Source organism: Phoenix dactylifera, unplaced genomic scaffold, assembly GCF_009389715.1.
Source record: "Phoenix dactylifera cultivar Barhee BC4 unplaced genomic scaffold, palm_55x_up_171113_PBpolish2nd_filt_p 000717F, whole genome shotgun sequence".
Lineage (NCBI taxonomy): Eukaryota > Viridiplantae > Streptophyta > Magnoliopsida > Arecales > Arecaceae > Phoenix > Phoenix dactylifera.
Window position 1 is genome coordinate 214,763 of NW_024068096.1, and position 25,817 is coordinate 240,579.

Consider the following 25,817-nt stretch of genomic DNA (forward strand, 5'->3'; position numbering starts at 1 on the left):
AAAAATCCAAAGCAAAAAGAAAAAGCATTCAAAAATTCAAGATTATATTTGAAGAAACCCAAAGAACATCATTATATTGTGAAGCATTTGCTAACAGTAGTCGGGGCACTGATCTTGGTACATGGATGGCGGCCAGGTATCGCTGGATGCTAATTTTATATGTGCTATCGTGACCTCTTTTAGGACTCATTTGGTTGGCATGATGATTTTTATCTCGCAAATATATTTTATTAAAAAGTTGATATACCGAAAAATAATTTTTACATTTTTGTTAATTATAAAAAATAATTAAAACATATGCTATGCTTTTAAATGAAAAAAATATTTTATTTTATTTAAAAGCTTAATTTTTTATTAAAAATTATTTTAATTTTTAACAAATATATTTTTTTTTTCATGGTCCATGGATCCGTAGAACGCGAGTGCATCCAAATAAGTGATGGTAAGAATATTTTAATATTTTTAGGCTACTATGCAATGGACACGTGACATCAACTATTAAGATAGTGTCGGCTAGCATGCTAAGTTTAAAAATCCAACTAAAGATTTTTAAGAAAGGAAGAGAAGAGGAAAGGGGTGCCAAAGATTGCCGGTGGCACGCGCTTGCGAGGAAGGGCGCTCGTCGCTGCCGAGCCTGGCAAATTGGAGGGACACGCGGTGCGTCTTGGAAGATGATGCGAGGGTGATGCGCGCAGCGGAGCAGCCCCGAATCTGGAGCGTCGTAATCAAATCCCAACCACGGTTGTACTTGCAGCTGACAGCACGTTTTTTTCTCCCTCCCTCCCTCCTTTTCTCTCTCTCTCTCTCCGCGCCTCCTCCGCCCCAGTTGGGCGGTAGCAGCCTCGAAATCGGACAAAACGGAAAAAAAAAAAAACTGCAGGCGAGAGCAGAGAGTCGGAGATGATGATGGAGATGGTCGATGATTTGTGGGGGAGGAGGAGGACATCATCTCGATCCATTGCTGTGATGCTTTTCCTTTTGGTCCTCCTCCTCCTCCTCCTCCATTGCTCCTCCTCCTCGTCTCCATCTCAAGTCCTCCCTCCTCTGATCATCCAGCAGCTCCCCCGCTCTTCGTCCAGCAACAGTACAGGGGCGGCCGTGGTCGTGTCCGTGGATGATTTCGGAGCAAAAGGGGATGGCTGTACTGATGATACCAAGGTACCCCCTCAATTCCCCTTTCCCTTTTTCTTTTGTTTTGCCCCATCTTCTCTACTAATTATGCAGAAAAATCAGCGACTCATGGTATTGGATGATGATGATGGGATATTTTGATGCTAGTCACGTTAGTTAATAGGAGGCTGCTCCAGCTGCCTACGTCTTTTTGCGCAAGAATCTGCTGGAAGAGCAGCGGACCGATTAGATTAGCAAGAAAGAGACGACCAAAACGGGGAGAAATCCTCGTTCTCTATTTATCTTTCGCTCTTATTCTCCTGAATAAATGGTTCTCGAGCGGGGACATCTTAAATTTCTCGCTGTCATGACGTTCATACCGAACAGAACCCATGTACTTCGGATAATTTGGACAGGTCTTACCGTAACCAGATATCCTTGTGTTGAGAAGGAGGTTGGCGGCAATGACATGCAGACGTCGTGTGCCTGATTTATTTACAGATGATGACAGCTCCAGTGTGGAGCCCTCATCTTTAGTTTGCTTGCTTCATTGATACTCTTAGCCCTTTATGATTCATGTTCATGTAGTTTTTTCTTGTGCACGCCGTGCATTAATTGCAGGTACATTGTTCATAGCAAGCTAATGATAGAGGAAACTTTCTATACCCCTATACTGAATATAAATAACAATTGCTGAGCTATGAAATTTTAATTGTGCGTTAAACGAATGAAGGTTCTGATGAATATTATTTTATCAGGCTTTTAAAGATGCTTGGGAGTTTGCCTGTTTATCACCATTAAGATCCATCCTTCAAATTCCAGCAGAAAATGTATATTTGGTCAGTCCAATCAAATTTGCTGGACCTTGTAAAGCAAAGCTGACATTGTTGGTATGCCTTTCTAAACTTTTAAAGTGGCATTTGCTATACAAGACACACTCGACAAATCTCCTATTTCCCCTCTTTCCGAAATGTAATATTGTCTCTTTTCCTGCTTATTATCCTAGAGCTGCCATGTGAATAGGTTTCAGGAACTATCATTGCTCCATCAGATCCTGATATCTGGCAGGGGCTGGATCCTCAAAAATGGCTATACTTCCATGGAGTAAGACAGCTGGTGTTAGGAGGTGGAGGGACTATCAATGGCATGGGACAGGAATGGTGGGCACGGTCTTGCAAGAGAAATGCAACGAATGTAATGTTCTAATTACCCGGAATATGTTTCTGCATGTATGTCTGTTGAATGCTTGTGCATGCATGTCTGTGCGTGAGAGTGCGCACTTGAAATAACAAAATCTGATGTTGTCTTAATTTGTCATTTGCAGCCGTGCCGACACGCCCCTACGGTTAGTGCCCCTTCTATATCAAAACAGATAGCCTAATTCTGGTGCTTTCTTGGTATGCCCGTAATCAAAATGGATAGCCTAATTCTGATGCAGGCAGTAACTTTTCATCGGAGCAAGCATCTTACCGTCCATGACCTGACTCTGATGAATAGTCAGCAGATGCATATGGCGTTCAACACATGTTCTCATGTTCGAGCATCTCGTTTGCGAGTGGTTGCACCTGCTGAGAGCCCCAACACTGATGGAATTCATATAAGTGCATCAGTCTCTGTTGTGGTGGAAGATAGTATAATTAGAACAGGTCTGTAGCACTACGACATCTAGTTACCTATTCAGCTAAGCTTGAGTCATGATTGTCTCTTAGTAGCTTCCAATATTTTTTTGAGAATAATGGCAGGGAAAGTCCCTTCCAATAACACAAGATGATTTTTAGCGTATTTCACAACTTCACATTCCTGTTTCTTTCAAATGGTGTTCAGGTGCTATCATCACAATACAAATATTTAAATATAAGGTGAATGATTTACTTTTAAGTAGTCGATGTGTCTCCCTGTCTATTGGATCAAACTTTCTGCACATTTGAACCGTGTACAAATGATCGGCTTATTGTTTTGTTTCTTCTAGAAACAAGTATCCTACTTACTTTTGAGTTTACATATATGTGTCATTCTTTTTTTTAGCACTTGATTAACGCGCATCACATATTCATGTATCTCATATTCAAGTCGAACACTTTATTATTTAAGAAACTTCTACACTAAGAAGAAAAGGTCTTCTTGTTATATTCTAAGCTCTAATTATGCTTAAAGTAGTTCTCGTATCGTCTTACCAATTATATACAGTGCCGGCTACTATATATGACTTATATATTCCTCTCTTGAAGATGGTCTATTGCTGTCAAAACATAGTTGTTCAATAGCAATTTTCTGGCAATATCCTTAGCAAATGCACATCGAAGGCTATATACTTTGGTTAGGTACTCAAAAACCGTGCTTAGCTAATTGAATTTTTACAACTCAGGTCTGGGCACTGAATTAAGATAAACGAAACCTGAAAGCTCAACTGACTTCTGAATGAGCGAGCAAGTATGAAGCAACGTTTTTACCAAAAAAAAATCTGTCGTATGACCGAATTACAAAGAACAGACTAGGTTGTCCTACTAAATCAAAAATAGAGTTAGTATTCAAAGTTAAGCCAGTTCGGTACTAAGCACAGCTAACAATTGACTACATGTAAGTTGACTAATACAAAAGCTACCTTGAACATTGTGTTTTCTTCCAGTTGGAGCTTTACTGTCCCTTGCCTCACTGACTTATTTTCATGTCTTTCATCTATCCCTTTTATTTTACATGCTGCGCTTGTTCAATGTTTATGTTGTGTCCTTTCAGGAGATGACTGCATATCTATAGTCAGCAATTCTTCTGATATCCTAGTCAAAAACATCGTCTGCGGACCTGGTCATGGAATAAGGTAATAACACTCAAAAACTCTTAATTGGTCAAATGGAGAAATATTGTAATAACAATGAGATCTGTCCTGCTCTTTCCCTATTAGTATTGGAAGCTTGGGCAAATCAATGACATATGCTCGAGTGGACAATATTCTAGTGGATGGATGCCTGATTACCAACACTGAAAATGGAGTAAGGATCAAGACATGGCAGGTAACTCTCTGGTCCTAGACCCGCATATAAACATATACGTATCATGGGGTCTCATTTGGTTTTGCTGTATGAACCACAACTGTGTCAGGGAGGCAGTGGCTGTGCCCGCAAAATAATTTTCCAGAACATTTTGATGAAGAACGTCTCAAACCCAATAATCATTGACCAGTACTACTGCGACTCGTCCCACCCATGTAAAAACCAGGTATGGGTATGGATATGCATCCATTCTATCTGCTCATCTTAGCTCCAAAGAAAATCAATCTTTTTTGTTGGCCATGCAATTGCAGACATCAGCTGTGAAGGTGGATGAGATTTCTTTCATTGACATAAAGGGAAGTTCAGCAACAGAGCATGCGATTAAGTTTGCTTGCAGCGACACATTTCCATGCGCGAAAATATTTCTGAAAGACATTCATTTGTCCTTGGAGTCTGGGGGGAATGCTACCTCGTATTGCTGGAAGGCATCAGGCTTCGCCTCTGATTCGGTGTATCCACCCTCTTGTCTGTCAAGATCTGACCAGCACGCGAACCATGTTATCAATCCATGTGTTACTTCAAGTACAAGGAAGCTCGACTCATAGAATTGTAGTTGATGTCCTTGCTTTACTTGTACCTTATGTGTACAAGGCACGCATTGGTGGGGACACCAGTATCAGACCGCCTGTTACGCGGAGCCACGATCGTTGCAGGAGGATGATCTAGCCATTTTCGTTGTAGCTGAATTGATTTTATGTTATTTTATTTTGTTTTATTTTATGTTGATTGGGCTTGTTTGCATATTATCATTTGAGAGCCTTTATGGGATTTTTTTTGGGGGGTCTTTTTGTTATTTCTTGGCCTTATATATATGGATCTATGCACTTGTTTAGAGTTATTGAATAATTGAATGAAAATAGCCTCTTTTTCTCTGAAATTCTGGTGCGAAGCTATGGCCAGAGTCAGATGAGAAGTCTGGTTTTTCTTCTTTTCCCTCCTCTTCTCTTCTTCTTCCTTCTTCTCTCTCCTTCCTATAGTTGTCCTGTATTCATGGATGGTTGTGATTCCCCCTACTCTTCTTCTTCTTCTTTGTGGTACATTTCCCCCGCCCTCCCTTTTAACGAAGAAAGTTCTGATTCCAGAGTTAATCGTGCCCTCCCACTAGCGCTAGTTGCACTACTCTAAGGCGAAGCAGCAGCAGCGCAAACGTATTTAGCAGAGAAGCGCCAGTAGAGGAGCCTCGCAGCCACACCTGGCAACATAATTAACGTCGTAATTAGGCAGGGCTTGGCGTACTTGGGGCCTCAGTCTGGGGTTTATGCGTACTATATGATAGATATTGAGATGTTTAAGATAGAAATCACCAATAAATATATGCTCTCATGCGATATTTTTCACCTTGACCAACAAGCAAGCATCAGAACTTGCTTCAACTTTTAGTTATAAGGAAAAGGGTTTACTTCAAAAAATAATAATAAAAAAAGGCAGGTCCCTGGAGGACCAACCGTGCAGGAATGTCCGGTCCTTTTACAAGAAAAATAGGACATGTCCCTGGGATAGCTTACCATAAAATTTCAGCACATCCGAATTCATCAAAGCTTTAAAACAAGGTGCTAGAAGTCTGTCATCCGGTAGCTATCTAGCCTGAGAAAAAGTACAAATCAAAGAAAAGAAATATGTAATATGTTCCACGATGTAATATGGCTCAAAGAAGGGAATTACGTGAAGGCCTTCATAATCACATCCACAATGTCATATGTTCATTAAGAACAGAAACCTCTTGCGACTTTTGACCCAATAAAATAAAAGAACAAACTTGATTACAGCATGAGGTTCCAAATACAGCAATTGCCAGAGCTCCCTGTCAATCGTTCATCGTCTATTCCTTGCACGTTGCAGTTCCATACATCAGAATCTGAAACAATCAGAATCTGAAACAAGATATACAAAACAAAGGATCCACAGAAAGCATTTGGAAGCAGATAGCTTCGTGTGGTCGATTTCATTTAATTGCATGCTGATGAACAGAGAATAAGCTCGATCGGCAAAACTGCCTGCATTGGCATGTCATGAACAGGTGACAAAGAAATCTCCCAAAATAAAATTGGAAAAAAATAAAACTTATAACCCACTCCATAAGCCCTCTGGTGCGTTTTCACCACATACATTTTCTTAGCAGAACATCAACTATTAGAAATAATGTCCGCAGAACGTGCCCGAGAGCACTGACAGCTCTTGTTGGTCAAAATTAACTTTCTTGCCGTATAAAGATTTCAACTAGCGTACACCAAGCTGTGGGCATCCTACGGGTAGCGGCAAATCTAAATTCTCAACAGCCCTGAATGTTCTTGGCACCATCTTGTCGACATAAAGCATGCCATCCAGGTGATCACATTCATGTTGTAATATGCGTGCTTGCCAGCCAGTAGCATCTACCCTGATGGGGCGCCCGTCACGGCCCAAACCTGTTACTTCAACCTCAAGGTAGCGCTCAACCACTGCTCTAAATCCATCAACACTGAGAGAAGAGAATTAAATAAGATATACTGTTCAATGCAGCTAACCTACCTTGTGGTTGCAGTTACAGTAAGTAGAAAAAATAATACAACAGATTGGCATCAAAGACTATTTATCTATACCTAGTTGATACTCTCGTAGGAAAATTAAATCTCTAGTCGAACTATTTGACACGAATGCGAACAAGGACCATACAGGACATTCACAGAAATCAGTACATTTTTGAGAGAAAGGGATGAAGCCCCGCCCCACAATTTAATTATTCAGACCCAAAAATTTGGACATGAACCATCCAAGATTCGAATCCAGAATCACTAATGCTAGATAGAGGGGCATGACCATTAGGACAAACCCCAATTCACCATGGAAGTCCTTATGTTAAGGGGATTCCTCTTTGGTAACAAAACCAAGAGAGCATGCCCTGCTCTGTTGTTTGCATTGTTCTGAAGCACCCCTACTTAACCTAAGAGGCTGTTTGGAGCCCTATAGGTGGGGGTGCAGTGTGGCTCAAGCTACAATGCAACTTGAGCTGCATATAGTCTACCCTCAGTAGCTTCATTACTCTTGTTTAGAAATAAAAGGAAAGGGTGAAGGGGAGAGAGGGAGGAGGATAAGATAGAATAAGGACTGGAGCCAGCATGCTGCAGAGGGTGCGGACAAGCATGTCAACATGATTCTGGTCAGGGAGTGCAGAGAGGACAAAGTCAGAGGCCTTGAGGTCACCGACCTCGTCAAGGAGGAGGTCTTGTAGCTTGAGGTTATGAGCAATGTTGAGGGTGGTGCATTCCTTAACTCTCAACCTCACTAATGCCGCTGCCTTCATCTCTGACCCCTCCCTCTCTAGCTCTGACCGTGCAATCCTCACCGCCCACCTCGACTCCGACATTGTCTTTCTCAATGCTTGCAACGTAGTTGTTGCCCACATCGATTGTATGAGGATCCATGCAGGTGTGTGTTTAGTTCAACATCGGTTACGTAATAAGTAGATCTTAGGTTTGTATACAAAGTAGATCCTAAGTTGTTGCAAATCGTATCAGAGCAGATCCAGTCTATGACTCATGTGGACGAAGGAACACTACAACACAAGCTCTTTTGGGATTGAACATAGGCCAATCATGGTATCTATCAAGGAATGTTGAACTGGTCCGTACCAGCCGGTTTAGTCCGTACCGAACCGGTCCGGTCTCTGACCAGTCCGGTTCGGCCTTAAAAAATAGTTCCGGTCCGAAGCGGTACCGGGCTAGAACTGGTCTAAACCGGCCGGTACTAGTTGCATATCGGACCGAACCGGACGGTTCCGTCCCGTATGGCTAGGAACCAGACGGTTGTTAGAAGTATGCCCTAGAAGCCAATTTGGCTGACGCATTATTTTATTCTGGGATATAAATTTGTACTTGACCTAATAATGAATTTATTAGAATGGGCATTCTTTTCATTCATGTTCTTATGTGTCCATGAATCGTCCAAGAAATTAATAAGATGATGACGCATATTCTCAAGAGTTGAGAATTTGAGGCATGTGTCATTGGTGATTAATTTCTAAATTGCTCTTGATCGATGGATCATCACGAGGACGGTGATCGATCCGCTGAGATTAGTGCACATATCGCTTTCTTTGATGGACGAGTCTTGAGTCCACAGTGTGGCGACACTGGAGCAATTGTGCAAGTGCTTGTTAGAGAACAAGGGTACTGAGCGTGACCATAGCAAGTAGTCACTTGGATGTCTATCCACTCGTCAGTGACTTACTTGATGCTGCAGTTGTATGACTGGTCCTTTGACCTGCGATGCCTCGGCTATTCACAGTGAGGTTGCTGTAGTTTGACGAGCACATAAACATGAGCCCTAGCCAATTGGGTTCTTGTGGTGCAGATTGGCTGCAGTAGGTTCATTGTAGGAGTAGGGGTGCATCTAGATGGAATCTATCGATCTTGATAGGTTAAGAGAGATCCTATGTGATTTATGAGACTGAGTTCGTAAATCCTCGGCCGGGGTAGTATGTACAGTGGAAAAGGAGTTTTCCATTCTCGAACTTAAGTCGAATAAATCTTGACATATGACAGACGATGGGGTTTGACGAGTTATCCATGACCTCCGTCCTGTAGGGATCCACGATAGAAGGACCGTATCATATGATAACTGCACCTAGAGGTTCATCATTCCATTCTGCTGGGTTGCCACTACATGCTGCTAGGTGTCACTGGTGGATGGTGAGACTCACAGGGACTATCTTGATGATCGATGGTCCCTGGTGAGTTGAGTTGGAATTGTTCCAACCCATTGAAAGGAGTTTTCAATGATATTGTGATAGAGATCGCAATATATCTCACTACCAGACAGAATAGAACCTATGGGGTCACACACATTAGAGGTATTGACCGATCCGATGGTTGAATTGTGATTAGGAATCACAAATAATCAATTTGATTGATAATTGGTTAACCCGCTAAGAGTTAGTGAGTTGAAGAAGGAATAATTGCAATTGGATTGCAATTTAATTTAATTAATTGGATTTAATTAATTGGACTTAATTAGGAGTTCTACTTGGATTAGGATTCTTAAAGTCCTAATTGGATTAGGATTTCAAATTAAATTAAAGTCCTACTTGAAGTAGGATTTCTAAAGTCCTAATTGAATTAGGACTGAAATTTAATAAGTCCTAATTAGATTAGGATTTCTTAAGTCCTAATTAATTTTAATCTAATTAATTAAAAGACTCCTAATTGGATTAGGATTGAAGAGTTCAATTGAGTCATGGTTCAATTGAATCCTAATTAGATTAGGATTTGAAGGAAAAAGAAAATGGGCGCACTCAATCCTCTTTGGAAGAGGATTAGACCCACCTTGTACATGGCCCCACACCCCACTTAATTGGATTAAGTGGGCGTGCGTGAAATAGGGAGAAGAGGGAGGGGCTACGCCCCTCTTGGCTGAATACGTGAAGAAAAGAAGAGGGGCGTACGCCCCTCCTCTTTTCTTAGAGATAAGGATGGGAGCTCCTAAATTTTAGGAGCTCCACATGCCATATATAAGAGAGAGAAAGGGGGCAGCACCCTAATTTTTCCTCCCCCTCTTTTCAGCCGTGAAGGACCATCTTCCCATCTTGGTGATCCAGCCGTGAACCCCCTCCCTTCAGCCTCCTTGGAGCTGCAAGAAAAAAAAAAAGGAGGAGAAGAAAGATAGGTGGCAGGTGACCCATCTTTTCTCTCATGGGCCCGCTTGACAATCCCCTCCTTTGGAAGGACGTGGGATTTTTCTCCTCCCTTTTGTGCCGTGAACCCATCTCTCCCATGATGGTTTCAGCCACCAGCAAGCAAAGAAAAGGAAGGAGGCATGCAGCCCTTCCTCCCTCTCTTCTTTTGGTTCCAAAAGAAAAGGAAAAGGAAAAGGCTGCAAAGGGGTTTTGCCTTCTTCCTTTTGATCTATCCTTCTTCCTCCTCTCTAAGGCAATCAAGAGTTGATTCAAAAGAGAGAATTTCAACCATCAAAACATATCTCTGCAAGGGAGCTAGCACCCCGGGGAGATTAGAGAGTTTGGATTGGTCCTCTGCCTCGTGTAGATACCCGTAGAGGCCGGACGCGTGTGCGGCTTCAAGCGAACCTTCAACAAGTCCACGATCATCAGATTTGCGGTGATCATCTACCCGCACAAGGTGAAGATCTGATCTTCCTAATATTATGTAAAAGTATTTAATCCTAATCTATCTACGAACATCGGTTTTAAAATATGATCATGAGATGAACGGGATCTCGCGCATGTCTTCCGCTACGCGCAGAATTTTTCTGAAATTTTCTGCGACGTGCGAGGGATTCCAACAGTGGTATCAGAGCCATGGTTGCGTAGATTAAGATTAGGATTAAATGATTAAGGCATAATAGATCTGAAAATTTAAAGATTATGCTTGCTGAATTTTTCTGCATGCAGAATTTTCAGCTTGCTGATTTTTCTGCATGCTGATTTTCTATGCGATTAGATTAATGATTCTATTGATTTGTTAATGAGATTAAAAATATTTAGAATCATATCTTGCATGATCAGCAACTCATAAGATGACATAATCTGTTAAATATTCAGATCTGTAAATTTTATTTAATGCATGAGATGCGTATGGTGATGATCATGGATGGACCCTTTAATTGTGCTGAAATGTTCTGCAATGTCTGAGATGTTCTGTGATGTTATGTGATGCATGTAAATCAGATTTTCAGATGCCTGCGTGCATCTTATATTGACGTATTAGAGACCTGCGTGTCTCATGAAAAAGGGTTGTAACTATTATTTAATTTTATTTATTTTTAAAGTTATCTGGGATGTAATCTGTGATGTGTTTGCATGTCAATGGTTGATCGGTGCATGCCTCTACAAGCACGATTTGCGCGGATCGAGATCAAGGGTTGATTGGAGATGGATCAAGGAGTTGATCGCAATTGGACCAAGGGTGCTTAAGATCGAGTCAAGAGTTGAAGACGATCTAACCAATTGACGTGCATGTGCTTGTACTATGACCCCATCCTGGATCCATGATCATCACCAGTTTAATTTTTGTTATTATGCCTGGATGTTTATGTCTATGTTTATGCATAGCGGTTAGATAATTATTTGCATGAGATGTAGATAATTAAATAAAAGAGACCTAAATTAAATCTCCTCGAAAAATATTAAGTCCATAGGTCTTCCACCGTAGTAGAGCTGCTAAGGTCTTTCCGGCGTTGATTTGTCTCGGCTGGATACAGTGGGCAAGTTGCATCGGGGGACTGGACCTCTCTATTAGGCATGAGATGTTGTAGGGGTAAAGATGGGGTTGGGCCCAATAACTGTTAGGTGAGGGACCCAATGACGGCTTTGCTTCTGCGGTTATACGGTGGGTCCGACTTAACTAAGGAATGGGGCCAATAACTGTTAGGTGAGGTCTTCATTACTTAGAGACCGGATAGCGCTACAACTTGCTTGAGAAGCATTGTACAAGAGTTGTACACTCATCATTTATTTGTCACCAATAACTGTTAGGTGAGGTGGTATGTAAATTGGTGGGACCGTAGCACCCCACTTGAAACCTAGAGTCGCAAGGTTTCCGTTTCTCTACTAGAGGAGTGTGAGAGATTCGAGAAAATAGTGGGAGGTATATTTGTTTTAAAAGGCCCTAAAACAAATAAAGTTCAAGTACAAAATTCTAACTAGAATCTTTACTCTCTGAGGATTATAAAGTCAGCTTCTAGACTCTTAACTCATATCCTATAGAACAACTGTTTGACCAAACCCAATTATAAAAACTAGCTCAGCAAATTTCAAAATAGTTTTGAATTGTGAGAAATTAGGGTATATGCTAGACCATGGAATCCCTGTGTTACCAATCCGTCCGATTACTTGTCAGCATAAGACGCATGCTAAGTGGATGAACAATGACAATAAAGTTAGGTGCTGCACAAAGGCATCCATGTCCAATTAATTTTAATGCCAGCATGAGAACATGAAGATTGCCAGGGACATATTATATCAACTTACAAGAGTTGTATGGTGAACAGAGTCACGCAGCATGTTTTGAAGTGTCCAAGAGGCTCTTCAAGGCTAAGATGCGTGATGGGTAGTCTGTCCATGATCATGGTTTGACCATGATAAAGGACTTAGAGGAGCTTGAGAAGCTCGGCATGACCATGCACAAGGAATTGCAAATGAATTTGATCCCGCAATCCCTTCTAGCTTCATATGAACAGTTTATAGTAAATTACCATATGAACAAGATTGTATGCACCAAAATAGAATTGTTAAATAAAATTGGTAACTACCTTAGGGACCTTGAAGAGTTCAAGGGGCATCGTTCTCGCTGTCGAGTTGGTTTCTACTTCCAAGAGAGAGTCTACTTGGAAGAAGAAGAAACCTGTGAAAAGGCAGAAGACCGAGAAAAGGCCAAGTAAGGAAGTTCCAAGAAAAAAAGGCCGATTGCAAGGAAAAGTGTTTCCATTGCATCATAAGACGGACATTGGAAGAGGAACTGTCCTACATACATGGAAAGCATAAAGAGTAAGAAGGGTGACAGACCTTCAGAAGGTATGCCAGATATGCTCATTATTAAAAGGATACTTAGGGACTGTTACCTGTTGCAAACAGAAATTTGATTTCTGTATCTTGTTTAGCACAGAAAGATTTTTATAAGACTATTGTTCAATTTGTTTGAGAAATAAATTGGATGCATATGGTTTTATGATTGACCGTCTCTATCACTTACATTTGGATGTACCTGTGAATGTATCTAAGCAAACAGTGAGTACCATAGGATCCAAAAGGATCTAGAGATGAGATAAATCTAAAGTATTTGTGGCACCTCAGGCTTGGTCATATAGGAGAAGACAGAATAAACAAATTGAAGAAATATGGGCTTCTGAGCTCATTGACTTTCGAGTCATATCCGATTTGTGAATTCTGCCTTCAAGGAAAGATGACCAAATTATCCCTTTTAGTACATGGGAGAGGTCCACTGCGATACTTACCCTAGTACACACTTATCTGTGTGGCCCATTCGATGTGCAGGCTAGGGGTTGTAATTTTTACTTCATTTATCGATTATTACTCACGGTATGGATATGTGTATGAGACACAAATCTGAAATTTTTGAAAGGTTCAAAGAGTTCAGATATGAAGTAGAAAAACAAACAGAAAAACTCATTAAGGTTCTTCGATCAGATCGAGGAGGTGAATACCTTAGTGGAGAGTTCCGTGATTATCTCAAGGAGAATGGTATAGTTTCATAATGGATCCCTCCTGGTACACCTCAGCTTAACGGAGTGTCGGAGAGGAGGAATCAGATCCTATTGGATATTGTCAGGTCCATGATGAGCTTCACTGATCAACCCTTGTTTCTTTAGAGAGATGCCCTATTTTCAGCTATTTACATATTGAATAGTGTTTCCTCTAAGTCTGTTCCCACCACACTATATGAGATATGACATGGTAAGAAGCTGAGTCTTGGTTATTTCAAGATTTGGGGATGTCCGGCCCAAGTCAAATGACAACAGGCGGACAAGTTAGAGGATAGGACAATTAGTGCTCGTTTTATAGAATATCCTAAAGAGTTATTTAGATACAATTTTACGTCCCAGAGAATCACAAAGTGTTTGTGAGCCGACATGCTATCTTCATGGAAAATAGTTTATCCTTGATAGAGGCAGTAGGAGAAAAATTGAGCTCGAAGAGAAAGTCTCTAAAGAGCAACGAGCCATTGTGCCTATAGAACCTATTCATATCGAGCCAGTACATGTTGTACCTCCTCCCACCTCGTAGATTAGTAGGATCTTCCATCCTCCTGAAAGGTACTTAGGTATACTTACAGAGGATGTAGAGGAAGTGTTCCTCATGGGAGATAGGGATCAAGGTAAGGATCCCATACCTACAACGAGGCGATGTTAGACATCGATTCCGAGAGATGGCTGGAAGCCATGAAGTTAGAGATAGACTCCATGCATTCCAACCAAGTCTGGACCTTAGTAGATTCACCGGAAGGTACAGTACCTATTGGGTGTAAATGGATCTACAAGAGAAAATTAAGTTCGGATGGCTAGGTAGATACCTATAAGGCAAGGCTAATGGCGAAAGGTTATAGTCAGTGCGAAGGCACTGATTATCAGGATACTTTTTCACCTGTAGCCATACTGAAGTCCATTCGAATATTGCTTGTTGTTGTAGCATATCATGATATTGTGATGGTGATCACAAAGGTCTGTAAGCTGCAAAGGTCCATCTATGGACAAAAACAAGTATCTCGGAGTTGGAACACTCGTTTCAACGATATAATCAAATCGTTTGATTTCTTCAAGAACGAGGAGGAACCATGTATTTATAAGAAGGTTAGTGGGAGGACTATTGCATTCCTCGTATTGTACGTGGATGATATCCTAAGTCAAGGTTTGGTTGTCTAAGGAATTCTCCATGATAGACTTTGGAAAAGCATCCTATATTTTGGGAATTAAGGTCTATAGAGATAGATCTAAGAGGATGCTTGTCCTATCACAGAATATTACATAGAGGGAGTGTTGAAGAGGTTCGGCATGGAAACCTCTAAAAGAGGATTATTACCCCTTAGGCATGGGATAAATCTCTTCAAGAAGATGTGCCCCAACACATCTGAAGAGATTCAGTGGATGAGCAAGATCCCTTATACTTCGGCTATAGGGGCCTCATGTATACCATGCTATGTACATGACTTGATATAGTACATGCTGTGAGTGTCACGAGCATATATCAGTCAAATCCAGGCAAGAAGCACTGGATAGCTGTGAAGAACAGTCTTAAATACTTGAGAAGAACTACGGACATGTTCTTGGTCTTTGGAAGAAGATCAGAGTTGAAGGTAGAAGGATGCACACATATTGATGATAGAAAGTCTACATCAGATTATATGCAATGATGGTTCAGTAAATTGGAAGAGTTCCAAACAACCGATTATTGTAGATTCTACCTTAGAAGCTGAATGTTTAGCCATATCTAAGGGTGCAGTGGAAACCTTCTGGTTTAATAAGTTCATTGCTTGAGTTAGGTGTAATGTCATCAGATGCCATAACACTCTACTTGCGATAACAAAGGCACCATAGCACTAGCTAAAGAGCCAAGGTCTCACCAGAAGCCGAAGCACATAGAGCGGTGGTTTAACCTAATAAGCGACTACCTTGAAAAGAATAAGTAAAGTATCAGAGAGTAGACTCCACAGAAAATGTGGTGGACCCATTCACTAAGCAGATAAGTCAGCAGAAAACTGAAGCGCATCTTGAGAAGATGGGGTTTAGGTTTATAGCTGATTGGCTTTAGTGCAAGTGGGAGATTGTTAGAAGTATGCCCTAGAAGCCAATTTGGCTGACGCATTATTTTATTCTGGGATATAAATTTGTACTTGACCTAATAATGAATTTATTAGAATGGGCATTCTTTTCATTCATGTTCTTATGTGTCCATGAATCGTCCAAAAGAATTAAATAAGATGATTGACGCATATTCTAAGAGTTGAGAATTTGAGGCATGTGTCATTGGTGATTAATTCTGAATTGCTCTGATCGATGGATCATCACGAGGACGGTGATCGATCCGCTGAGATTAGTGGCACATATCGCTTTCTTTGATGGACGAGTCTTGAGTCCACAGTGTGGCGACACTGAGCAATTGTGCAAGTGCTTGTTAGAGAACAAGGGTACTGAGCGTGACCATAGCAAAGTAGTCACTTGATGTCTATCCACTCGTCAGTGACTTACTTGATGCTGCAGTTGTATGACTGGTCCTTTGACCCTGCGATGCCTCGGCTATTCACAGTGAGGTTGCTGTAGTTTGACGAGCACATAAACATGAGCCCTAGCCAATTGGGTTCTTGTGGTGGCAAGATTGGCTGGCAGTAGGGTTCATTGTAGGAGTAGGGGTGCATCTAGATGGAATCTATCGGATCTTGATAGGTTAAGAGAGATCCTATGTGATTTATGAGACTGAGTTCGTAAATCCTCGGCCGGGGTAGTAATGTTACAGTGGAAAAGGAGTTTTTCCATTCTCGACTTAAGTCGAATAAATCTTGACATATGACAGACGATGGGGTTTGACGAGTTATCCATGACCTCCGTCCTGTAGGGATCCACGATAGAAGACCGTATCATATGATAACTGCACCTAGAGGTTCATCATTCATTCTGCTGGGTTGCCACTACATGCTGCTAGGTGTCCACTGGTGGATGGTGAGACTCACAGGGACTATCTTGATGATCGATGGTCCCTGGTGAGTTGAGTTGGAATTGTTCCAACCCATTGAAAGGAGTTTTCAATGATATTGTGATAGAGATAGCAAATCATATCTCACTACCAGACAGAATAGAACCTATGGGGTCACACACATTAGAGGTATGACCGATCCCGATGGTTGAATTGTGATTAGGAATCACAAATAATCAATTTGATGATAATGGTTAACCCGTAAAGAGTTAGTGAGTTGAAGAAGGAATAATTGCCAATTGGATTGCAATTTAATTTAATTAATTGGATTTAATTAATTGGACTTAATTAGGAGTTCTACTTGGATTAGGATTCTTAAAGTCCTATTGGATTAGGATTTCAAATTAAATTAAAGTCTACTTGAAGTAGATTTCTAAAGTCCTAATTGAATTAGACTGAAATTTAATAAGTCCTAATTAGATTAGGATTTCTTAAGTCCTAATTAATTTAATCTAAATTAATTAAAAGACTCTAATTGGATTAGGATTGAAGAGTTCAATTTGAGTCATGGTTCAATTGAATCCTAATTAGATTAGATTTGAAGGAAAAAGAAATGAGGCGCACTCAATCCTCTTTGGAAGAGGATTAGACCCACCCTTGTACATGGCCCCACACCCCACTTAATTGGATTAAGTGGGCGTGCGTGAAATAGGGAGAAGAGGGAGGGGCTACGCCCCTCTTGGCCTGAATACGTGAAAGAAAGAAGAGGGGCGTACGCCCCTCCTCTTTTCTTAGAGATAAGGATGGGAGCTCCTAAATTTAGGAGCTCCACATGCCATATATAAGAGAGAGAAAGGGGCAGCACCTAATTTTTCCTCCCCCTCTCTTTTCAGCCGTGAAGGACCATCTTCCATCTTGGTGATTCCAGCCGTGAACCCCCTCCCTTCAGCCTCCTTGGAGCTGCAAGAAAAAAAAAAAGGAGGAGAAGAAAGATAGTGGCAGGTGACCCATCTTTCTCTCATGGCCCGCTGACAATCCCTCCTTTGGAAGGACGTGGGATTTTTCTCCTCCCTTTTTGTGCCGTGAACCCATCTCTCCCATGATGGTTTCAGCCACCAGCAAGCAAAGAAAAGGAAGGAGCATGCAGCCCTTCCTCCCTCTCTTCTTTGGTTCCAAAAGAAAAGGAAAAGGAAAGGCTGCAAAGGGGTTTTGCCTTCTTCCTTTTGATCTATCCTCTTCCTCCTCCTAAGGCAATCAAGAGTTGATTCAAAAGAGAGAATTTCAACCATCAAAACATATCTCTGCAAGGAGCTAGCACCCCGGGAGATTAGAGAGTTGGATTGGTCCTCTGCTCGTGTGGATACCCGTAGAGGCCGGACGCGTGTGCGGCTTCAAGCGAACCTTCAACAAGTCCACGATCATCAGATTTGCGGTGATCATCTACCCGCACAAGGTGAAGATCTGATCTTCCTAATATTATGTAAAAGTATTTAATCCTAATCTATCTACGAACATCGGTTTTAAAATATGATCATGAGATGAACGGGATCTCGCGCATGTCTTCCGCTACGCGCAGAATTTTTCTGAAATTTTCTGCGACGTGCGAGGATTCCAACAACGGTTCCGTCCTGTATGGCTAGGAACCAGACGGTTCCGTCCAGTATGGCTAGGAATCCGTGCGAACCGTCGGTTGGCACCGGGTCTCAAATTTTTTTGCTATAGCGCAAACGCTGTGGCCTATTGGCCGATAGTGCGGGCGCTGTGGTCCATACAGTTACAATATAAATATGGTGCATCCGAGTCATCTTCCGGTGGCTACTACTCTACGCAGCTCAAAGCATCACAAGGGTCGATTTTGCTGCCACCATATTCGGATGTCCCTCCACACTAGAAGACACCTCTCAGAACTAGAGCTTCAGCGAGAGATCCGAGAGTGTTTATAACCCGAGGCACGTTCCTTATGGGATGAGCATTCAGACTACAATACCGCTTGGTTAGAGGATGAGTTGATGTGTCTCCTGATTATGTTGATGATCCGAATATCTACGAAAGGCATTACCACTCGACCCGATTTTAGATATCTGAGAGTACTTTAAAAGTATGTAATTGATTGATCTTGTTTTAAAGATATCTTATAATTGTATCATTTGAAAGCAATAAGATGCATCATCTAGCTTAAACTGGGATCATAGAAATATCAGAAAACATGAAAAAATATCAAGAAAACAACAAAGAACATCAAATTAGACTTATATTCATAGAAAAGTTCGAAAAGAGAGAATTCAAAAAAAAGTGTGGAATCAAAAATCAGGCCGAACCAGTGGTACTGTTCGGTTCGGTCTGAACCGGTACCGAACCAATTCGGTAGCTGACTGTACGCCTTCCGGTACCAGTTTGGCATACCTTGGTATCTATGATTAGATTTGTGGTATTTATGGTTGGATTTGTATCTGTAGCCCGACGAGGATGCCAGAGTTTAAACAAGAAGAGTATGTGAAGATTCATGCAAATGTGTGTTTTGCTCCAAATCGTTATGCACTGGGTCGATTTTGGATATATATACAAGCTAGAAATCAAACAATACTTCTAGTAACCTTTTAAGTGAGGTCCTGGTTATTGCAATAGCTCCTACTCTCTTTGCCATCCCTCCTCTCTCCTCCCCTTCCTAGACTTCCTTGCCATGCCACTAATCACTCCACCAACGAACTAGGAAATGGTGATGGTGGTGAGGGGGCCTCGAAGGAGATGGGGACAATCACAGGGGCTCACCAATGGAAAGATTGGAGGGAGCTAACCAGTGTAGAAGATCAGAAGGGGCTGGTGGGGTGGTGGTGGGATATCTTGAAGGAGGGGCACGAGCCAAGGGGAGAGAGGAGCAAGAGAGAAATGGGAAGATTTACCATGGAATCATCTTTTGGGGAAAGTTCGAGATGCTACAGCTCATCTCATGCTCGTTTCGACCATAGGTCGAGCTATAGTATTTTTTTCCCTAAGTTGCTGTTGGTCCTTATCTCAAGCTGCAGCATGCTACTCAGACACAAATAGCCAAGCAAGCGGGCTAGACCGTGCTTGCAGCTCAACCTACAAGCAGGTTAAGCTGTAAGGTTCCAAACAACCCTAAACAACATGATCTTGCTCGAAAAGTCTATGTGCTAAAAGGGCGAGATGCTTAAAGTATCCAAAAAATAGAGAAAATCTACTGTGAGTCCAACTGCCAAATTCTACCAATATCCAAAAAGTCATGTTACAACCCCCTTTACTATACAAAACAGCCACTATTATTTCAAAATAAGATCACTAACCTCCAGCATTCCCAAAAGCTTATTGAAGTTGGCTGGAGTTGGGCTTCAAGTCCAACAAAAGAGCTAGAAGGTCGTATCAATCCTTCAACCATATACATAAGATTACTATATTATTTGAGACAGATAAGACCAGATAAGGCATCATTTCCATGTTTTAAACCGGTGACACCTAGTTCACAGTGGCGCAAATTTTACATTGTGCCAAAGCCCACCTCTGTATGCTGTTATAGACTTGCAAGGAAATATGTCATCAGGGCAAATAAGACGAAAGGATTGGTCAAGAACAATTAGAGGAAAAAATTGAAGGAACATAAAGCAAATATATTTATGGATTACAAATGATAGTTGCAAAAAAATATGTTATAAAGGAAACTGCAATTAGGTTTCAAAAAGCACAAAAAATACCTAAAGGGTTAGATTCCTTTTTACCTCAAGCATCCTTCAAAGAAAAGTGCAGTTTTGTTGCTCCTCTTCTTCATCTTTGGATTCACTATGACCTGTGTCAGAGAAAGTAACTGATAATTCATATATGAAAGACAGATCAATTACTTTCTTCCTTTGACATTAAATTACCAGAAGATCAAAAGGGTGGCGGTCTTGTGCTTCAAGTTCATTCTTAGGAGCATAACTAATGTATTCCTTTGTGTCCTCCAGAATGATAATCTGCCACAGTAAGAGCGATGATAGTTAGAAGGATTGGAATTCCACAAAATTAACCTCTAGTCAGATGGTTAAATTATTAGCACCATGGCAACACACCCTTAAAGAGAGGGCTTTGTTTTCCTCTAGTACTCGTGCGTACTAAATGAATGGAGGAGATATAATAACAGTTACTCAAAAATCAAAAATAAGGATCGTGAAAGCTTTATGAATGGACCTCCTGCCCTGTTTTGCACTAAGAAATAAGAAGCATGCAATTCCATGACAGATTCCACTCTTCTGAATCAGAAGTTTTACTGATCTTCAGCATCTTTCTACTTTACATTCAGCTAGGGAATTCGTGTATTTCCATGATGGTCGGTTTAAATGCATGCATATACAGATCTAGAAAAATAAAGCAGGATGCTGTTTGCTGTTAAGTAAAACAAGGCTATTTGGCACATCATCAACCATTTCCTGAGAAGAACAACATTATGCACGAGCATTTCAATCCATGGCCACCCCACAAGACTACAATAGACGCCACCTCCTTTGGTTCAAATGGCATGAAGAAATACTATCAAGTCACACGACTGCTTACTTGGCTAATAGCGCATAAAGCCCCTAAAATCATCGAGCAACAAACTATTGTGCATGAGACCAGTTATTTTAGAATTTAGATTGCTGTCACAGTTAATTGTCCGGTCGTAGAGGAGCAACATTCATGCATCCCTGCATTATAATCCAAGAAACCTAAAAAAATTCATGCTGGGTCCGAAAAATCCCATATACATACTATTTAGCAAGCAAAGCCCCAGTTCAACTCAATCCCCAGCAAAGGGATAGCGTACCGGCAGCAAGTTCGCAAACGCCGTGTGTGGTAGAAGAACCAAGTAAAGATATGATTTTGATCAGACCTTCAAGGGGACACCGATCTGTGGAGCCGCAAGGCCGACGCCGGGAGCCTTTCTCATGACCGGAAATCATGTCTTCGATGATCCTCTGGATCCTTTCCGACCCAATGTCCTCGACGGGACCTCGCCGGCGGGTCGTGGAGGACGGGGTCGCCGGCCTTCACAATCTCCGGAAGAACAGCCCTCTGCCTGGTGCCGAAGACCGAGAACCATCCAGCGGACACTCTGAAGCCATTGGAGAAGCGGCGTCTGAACTCCAGAGCAGGGGATCCGGCCGGAAACACGGAGGGATTCTTGGGCGGGAGTGGGGGAAGCGAGGGGTCCTGGGACAACGGAATATTAGGGTATCGGCGGCGGAGATGGGGAGGAGGCGGTGGATGGTTTCCATGGCCGCCCGCTGGCCGGCGAGAGGAGGCAGGCGAGAGGAGGGGAACGATGGGCTAGGGGAGTCGAGGCTTCCGGTGGGAACATATGGCACAAACGTGGTTCCCCGAGATCAGTGGACTGAAAATAATTTATGATTTCACAAGGGATCAACATATAATCTATATTTTTCAGGTTATAAATCAGAAAAATTATATATATTTTTTAAAAAATTAATTGGACTCTTTAAGTCACTCCATTTACTTACTATCATCTTCTGCCGTATTAATCACTCATTCCATCATAAGATGCTATTTCAAATGACAAATATTTTCTCTAGCTTGAAACCCAAATTTTTGAAAAACTTAAGCCTCGTAACCCATCCAACTATTGTTGCTCATCTTCAATTACTGATATAATACCTGATAACACATTGCAAGGCTAATCAAGAAACTTGAGCAAGCAATATTATGTGGTTTATGGTTTTTTAATATATAATTTACTGGAGCAATTTACTTGCTCTGGATTGATTTTTTTATATATTTTAACAAACTCGGACGATCTAAAATTACTTATATCAACTGATTTATTTTCTATAACTATCGATCCCTTCAGAAGTGTTTATTCTTAAGTGGTAAGTAGAATTATTGGATTAATATAAATTGTTCAAGAAATTTATAGGGTCCATGTCAAATATTGACTGATTCCTTAGTAGAAATGTACAATTCTTTTTCTCTACTTCTAAACCACCCAACTTTTTCCCTTATTCTTTTTCTCCATCATTATGTCAACATCTTTAGGTAATTAAAGAATACATATCACAATGACTAGACGTATGAAAGCTACCTCTTGTCACAATGACTTGGCATTATGCATGAGCTTTTCTTTTTCTTCCATTAGAAGAAAGAAATATTGCTTAGTATAGATTCATTATACATGCATGCTCAGGGATGGAACTAACTTTCTTCTATACAAATTAATTATTCCAGTATAAATGAGGTTTATTCTTATGCTCGTTGTAGATCCAGTTTGCTTGCATCTTAAGCTCAATGAGACATGGATATTCTTAGGGCATGCAAAATCATAGTTGTTCTACCATAGAGTCCATGGCAATATGCTGGGACAAAAAGATCATTGCTGTACATGTAAATGAGCAACTCAGGTTAATTGACATAATCATATCATTTATTCTTTGTAATACGAGTCTTTAGAATTTTAGTATTTCCAGAATATTTTAGTATTTCTAGAATGCCTTGGTTGAAATGATTGCAGAGAAACATCTGCTATTTCCTCCGTTTTTTTTCCTCCCCCGGTAAGAGGATAAGAATTGTTGGGTGATCGGAATACAAAATTTCTTGCGTCAATCTCCGTATCGGTCCTCAAATGTTGTTAGGGCCAAGGCTGCTGTCAACTGTAGTTATGCGGGGCTCTACGTGGGAGCCTGCTTTGTTCCATTCCCTCTGTATAACTACAGAGAGATGAGATGAGCCAATGATGGAGGAACCCAACCTGGAGGATGCTTTGCTGCTGGTATTCGGAGAGAGGTAGCTTTGGTTATGCTACAAGGCTATCGACATCGTAGGCTAGTTTTATTCGGGGAGGAGCCTTCCATCTACCCGAACGACAACAAAGATTGAAAGGGGGACAAGGTTTATAGAGGATGGAGCTATAGAAGAGAGAGGGGGGGGGGGGGGAGGGGCAGAGTTTGCAGAGGACAAATGAGAAAGAGGGGGACATGGTTTGAGGATGAGCCAGAGAGAGAGAGAGAGAGAGAGATTGGAGATTGAGGGGAGCTATCTCGTCATTTTAACCGTGACATGTTTCATCTTGAGCTGAGGTCCCACCGGTGGCATGCAGGTTGCGAAGGTCAGGACCAGCCATGCAAGCCCGGCCAGTCCCTCGGTCGACCCGGACCTACGAGTGAAAAAGTCATTTTCCTGTGGAGGTCTATTGCCGAATCTTTTCCCAGCGTAGAATTTGGCCAGGAGACTCTGGGGCATCAAACCATTTAGTTTGAGCCTATCTATACCTTCCCAGTGTACCACCGCCTGGTTTTTTCCCCCTTGTAAACAAAGGGGTTGCCGCCGTCGAGGATCGAATCCAGATCCTCTCGGAGGCTCCTGCTTTGCCATGGGGCATTTTTATATTCATATCCATACTTTCATGCTAGTGATGGCTTCCGTTCATATTAAGTCAATATTGCAACAGAAAAAAGATATTAAGTATAGGGATCAAAACAAATTGTACGAGAAAAAGAAAAAAAAAAATCTGAAAAGGATATAGACTAAACACCCACTCGATCGGATCCTCACACACTCCCGTTCATGCCCCGACGTTTTTGTCAGGCTAAGAGTTCAAATCCATTCAAATCTAATCATAAACATCACGATCGGCCCGTAGTCAGCCTCTATGAACTTATGTTGCAGTGTCACTTAGTCACATATGCTATGGGCCGATCGCTCGTGCTGCAGTGTCCCCTAGTTTATACAGGCTATGGGTTGAGTTTGCTATAATATTATTTGTAATACCTAGACCTCACCCAAAATGGCTAGTCGGAAGATATTTTTTGGGTTTCTTAGTCCTATATAAGTATCTAAGATCTTCTCAGCGAATAACCAATATAGGACTAAACACATGCCCGCACGGGTCCTCACATACTCTTTTCACTCAAGCCCTAACGTTTTTGTCAAACTAAGAGTTCAAATCTATTTAAATCTAATCATAAGCACCACGATCGGCCCGTCGACGAATATCCAATGTGGGACTAAACATATGTTTGCATAGGTCGTCACACTTTTTAGGTAATAGGCGACGGCCGTTACTTTTCTTCTTCTTCTTCCTTCTCCTCTGTGTCATCGGAGACAGTGTCGACCGCCAACAACAGGATTGGAAAGAGAACAATGAAAGGAAAAGGAAGGAAAAAGACAAGGGAATGCGAGGTAATTGAGGACAGTGGAAGCGGTTGGTTTGAGATGGATGCGCAGCTCCATCTGACGAATGCGTATGTGGACCGGGTCAAATCCAAGGTGGATCACAGTCAAGTCCCTGATTGGCTTCATTAATTATTCCTCCGTTCCTAATGTAGAGCAGCCGGTTGTACACTAGTATATCTATATTCATATATATTCTTTTGTTTGATAAATATAAATATAAATATAAATATTTGTTGATAAAAAATTATATCTATATTTATTTTAAATAGATAAAGATACAAATCAGATATTGGAATTATGAATATAAATACATATAATTAAATGTTATGATCATAAAATTAGAGATTCATTAAGTAGATGATAAATTAATTACAGCATATTAACATGGTTATTTATTTTCTTTAAAAGTTTATAAGTACTATATACAATTAAAAGCAAATTACAAAAAATGCTTCTGAGGTTTACATTTATTACACTCACATTTAATAGTTTGTGAAACTTACGCTTATATCTAGTCAAAGTCAAGATGGACAAAGGAGGTAGGCGACGATTGCTGCTGTGTGTTCGCAGATTTGCGGGGAGAGAGACTCTCTCTGTTCCTTAGCAAGAAGAAATTTACCATTCAACTATATCCGTTTTCTTCGTTCCTGATATGTATGCATAGTCACACATATATGCATATATCATATATCATATATGCTGTTAGCCTAGATGCACAAATATAATTTATAAATCAATAATTGAATGTTTCTAATATTCATAAATAGTAAATAAAAAGAATAAACTAGCAAATTATTTACTTGAAAATAGAATAATAAAATGAAAAAATAAAAGAAGATGGCCCATAGATCGAAGCACGCTGACATGCTGTCCCAGAAATATCTATGCCCCCCGTGCACGGGTCGCTGGCACAGATTCCTAGAGATATGATGACCCAATATAGAACTACGTCTTCTCCATCAGTGCGCCTCCAGAGAAGAAAGAAGAGCATGTTCACGCTTGCAGATAGCTCAAAAGAAACTCAGAAAAATAATTGAAATTATGTGGAGAAGAGAAAAAAACAAGAGGGAGAAGATAAATTTTTCATTCTCTTGAAATGATCCCTAGAGCCCTTTATATAGGCTCAGGCGCGTCAAAAGAAGCATACTCTTCTCCCGCGGATTGATGACATATTTTCTTGTGCTCCTTTGATCCTATGGCCTGTTGCATCTTGGCCGCCCATGCTTCCATCTTTCTTTGGGGGCCATTTCATGCTTGCTCTTGTGCGTGGATGCATGACACTTGTCTTGGTCTGTTTTCTTTGGAGATCTTTCCATATTTGCTCTCTTACTTGCGCGCGGATGCTTGACACTTAGTCGTTGACCAAGTCAAAGCAG

General features: G+C 41.2%; 1 protein-coding gene and 1 pseudogene across 1 annotated transcript; one reads left to right on the top strand and one right to left on the bottom strand.

Annotated features, from left to right (window-relative positions):
• Positions 1-547: 547 nt before the first annotated feature.
• Positions 548-4,995, top strand: LOC103722910 (probable polygalacturonase At1g80170). Its single transcript, XM_008813642.3, has 9 exons — positions 548-1,158; positions 1,869-2,000; positions 2,134-2,304; positions 2,435-2,455; positions 2,549-2,756; positions 3,844-3,925; positions 4,010-4,118; positions 4,207-4,323; positions 4,409-4,995. Exons 1-9 carry the CDS (start codon positions 901-903, stop codon positions 4,700-4,702), a joined length of 1,392 nt encoding a protein of 463 aa, XP_008811864.2. The 5' UTR covers positions 548-900; the 3' UTR covers positions 4,703-4,995.
• A 1,046-nt stretch (positions 4,996-6,041) lies between these two features.
• On the bottom strand, positions 6,042-21,639 carry LOC120106987 (annotated as a pseudogene).
• Between the last annotated feature and the right edge of the window lie 4,178 nt (positions 21,640-25,817).